General features: G+C 30.3%; 1 protein-coding gene across 1 annotated transcript; it reads right to left on the bottom strand.

Annotated features, from left to right (window-relative positions):
• Positions 1–489: 489 nt before the first annotated feature.
• Positions 490–2694, bottom strand: LOC105625281 (jmjC domain-containing histone demethylation protein 1; the record flags this gene model as incomplete). The annotated part of the gene is made up of 3 exons (XM_012206620.1): positions 490–659; positions 783–1347; positions 2127–2694. Coding segments are annotated over 3 exons (1303 nt in total), but the record flags the coding sequence as incomplete, so codon positions are not given.
• Positions 2695–3132: the final 438 nt, after the last annotated feature.

Raw genomic sequence — 3132 nt, 5'->3', positions numbered from 1 at the left:
GAAATACACGTTAAAAAGGTATTTGAAAGCGAAATGAATCATTTCAACGCTTCAATATTTTAAACGCGTATTGGTACAAATCAACTTCGACAGTACAAATCTATATCATTTTTTCATTATCTTCGAGAAAGTAAAATCGTGATATATAAAAGTCAGAATTTTATTTGATTAAATTAACCCATACAAGGGTACCAACTTGTCGTATCATTTTGCCTATGGCAAAGGTGGTACATGATACATGGTCCCACGTATTTATCACAAAAATATTAAATATATCGCAGTGTGTACCAATACGTTGCGAAAGATTATTAATCGTTGAAGATTATAAAACTCATAGTACCTAAATATATAAGTTATTTTCCATACGAAAAATAGTAGATGTAGAAGCACGGACACTATATCAATTTTACAAGTTAACTTACAAAAATCTTCAAATGTCGCTTTAATTCTATTTGTCCCATTCGACTTCAAACTAATATCACCTCGTTTCTATTGCGTGGTAGTATCAGAAATGCTTTGTCTCCACGTAGCGTGAAAAGGAATCTTCAAGATCTTAACTCGTGTTTTGGGTAAAGCGGTTAAAAGAAGCTTCTGCAATTGTGGCAATGGCAAAATGTCGACTTGCGGTCCCGTTTGTTGCGGTTGTTGTTTATCATCAGCTATAAAAAAATTATTAAATAACGTTTCACAATTTAATCATAGATTATTTGTTAGATATTGATTATTTGGAGATAATAATGTTAATCAGTTAGCCGATAACTAAGTTTTACAAGTTAATATACCTTCTTTTTGGTTCTCATTCTCATCCTCAATATCCGAAATTAATCTTAAGCAAGGAACAGGTTTTAAAACTGGTATAGAATCTCCTGTAATTTGTTTTTTCATAAGATTGCACTGATCGATAAACAGTTCTGTAACTCTGAGTAACTCAAGCGTAACACCCCATATAAAATGCGTTAAATTGTCTGACAATTCTGTGACACCTCCAAGCACCATGTTGTTAGATGTCGCCGACTGGGATATATAAGTCGGTATAATTAATAACCTTTTGATGTTCTTGCAATTAGCCAAACATTTGTCAAAACCATTCTTCACATCAAAATTGACCAATTCCATCTGACTCAAATTTTGCAATTTCGATACGCCTTCAAGGATATCAAATGTACAACACGATCCTTGACCTTTTTCAAGTCTAAGACGTTCCAATTTATTTAAATTGATTAAAACAGTAGTTCCAAACTTATCAGGAAAATCAGAGCATTCGCCTAATTCTAATGTTTCCAAGTTTGTCAATGATTGTAAAACATCGATTTTTTTCTTTCCAAGTTCCTTAACTGATGTTAAACTCTATAAAAGAAAAATAATATATTATTTTAAATAAGATATTTTCTAATATTTTCTAATATCGTATAATAAAAATAAAACACAAAAAAATCATAATAGAAATTTTGTTGGAGAAACATAGATTTAGAAGTGTGCGAATTAGTTCAAGCAAGTTCAAATTCGCATCTTGTATCAGTGCTTACCAATCTTCGTGTAAGTGCATGCGCTTATTGGCTTACATTATAAAGAAAATGCTATTTATTTTTTAAAATATTATTTTTTTTTGTTTAAGCCAATGAAAGTAAAATAAAGATACAAATTTAGCACAACAATTAGCTTTAAATTAGATTTCGACACACTGAAAGAAATGTTTCGTATATATAATCATATTTTGATGAAATGTGACTAACAAAAACTAACTTTCTTACTTTTTCATTAAAAAATTGTATTATTGTCCTAACTAAAATTTACGACAACCAAATTTTGATTAGAACAACAAATTAGAATTACATTAGAATAACAAAAATTTTAGTTAGGATACAATTTTTAAATGAAAGAGTAAGAAAGTATTTGTTAGTCACATATAAAAAAGTGGATGGTTAAATGATTATATATATTGAATTCTCTCAGTATACAATAAATAGTCACTGATACCTTTAAAATAATACATTATTATAATCGCGATTATTTGTTTACTTATACGTATGAATTTAAGTTTAATTTATCAATAATTATGTTATAATGACTTGATTAAATTCGAATATGCAAATGCTTAATTTGCATACCTCTATATAGATTCTTACCAATTGTGTTAAGTGTTTTAATTCTTGTAAAGGTGTAAGATCTTGTTGTAAGGACATTCCAGATATTGCTTTGAGTCTGAGTTCTTGACATCGACTCAAATTTCCGATCGATTCTAATGTAAGAGATTCACATTTGATCGACATCGCACTAAATACTTCTAATTGTGGACAAGTCTTAATAACTTCTTCCACAACCGAAACGGGACATCTGCATAGTTCAAGTTTCACGAGACTGGTCACTCGTGGTATGACAGTCAAGAATTTCTTCCAGATGCTATCGGACTCGCCAGCAATTAGCATCTTCCTGAGATCTAGATGATGCGTGCCACGTTTCTGTAATGTATCCGCCAAACCATCCCAGTCAGTTACTTGACTGTTTTTCATTCGTACGGTCTTCCATAGAGTTTGATGTGCAGCGAGATCACGCCACGTTTTACAAACTCGTCCGGCTCGCAATAACTCTTGGACCTTAAGATATTGAAAAATACGCAGCAGGGAATGATAACCGGCGCAAAATGTATTCATGAAATTCTGTTGTGGCTCTAATTCCTGTTGATTTTGTTTCCTCCTGAAAACATTAGAAAATATGCATTTTAGAAATTTTACATCAACTATATTTGTGGAAATGCCTATATCATGTTACACATTGAAAAGACAATATTTATTTCTTAAAATTTATAAAATAGAAGCAAAAGAGTATTTTTTTTAAAGAGACTTTTTTTAAGACACAATGATTAAAAATTATTTGTTTGTACTATAATTTTCAATATAAAAAGCCTCTGATAAAAATAATTTCGCGAATGTATATATTCTTATTAAAAAAGAAACAAATTCAAAATGAAACAATCAATATGGAAATAAAAAGGATATGGGATGGCGGAGGATTGTGAGAATTTATAGGAAAACGCACTAGGAGTTTTTGTTTCAGCTCGCACACATGTCTTTATATCTGCAAATATAAAAAGTAAAAATGAATTAGATTTTTTTCACTGAAGCACTTATCAAT

Source organism: Atta cephalotes, assembly GCF_000143395.1.
Source record: "Atta cephalotes unplaced genomic scaffold scaffold00667, whole genome shotgun sequence".
NCBI classification, from domain to species: Eukaryota; Metazoa; Arthropoda; class Insecta; order Hymenoptera; family Formicidae; genus Atta; species Atta cephalotes.
The sequence above is the reverse complement of the archived record's forward strand: the minus strand, read 5'-3'. Positions and strand labels throughout refer to the sequence as shown.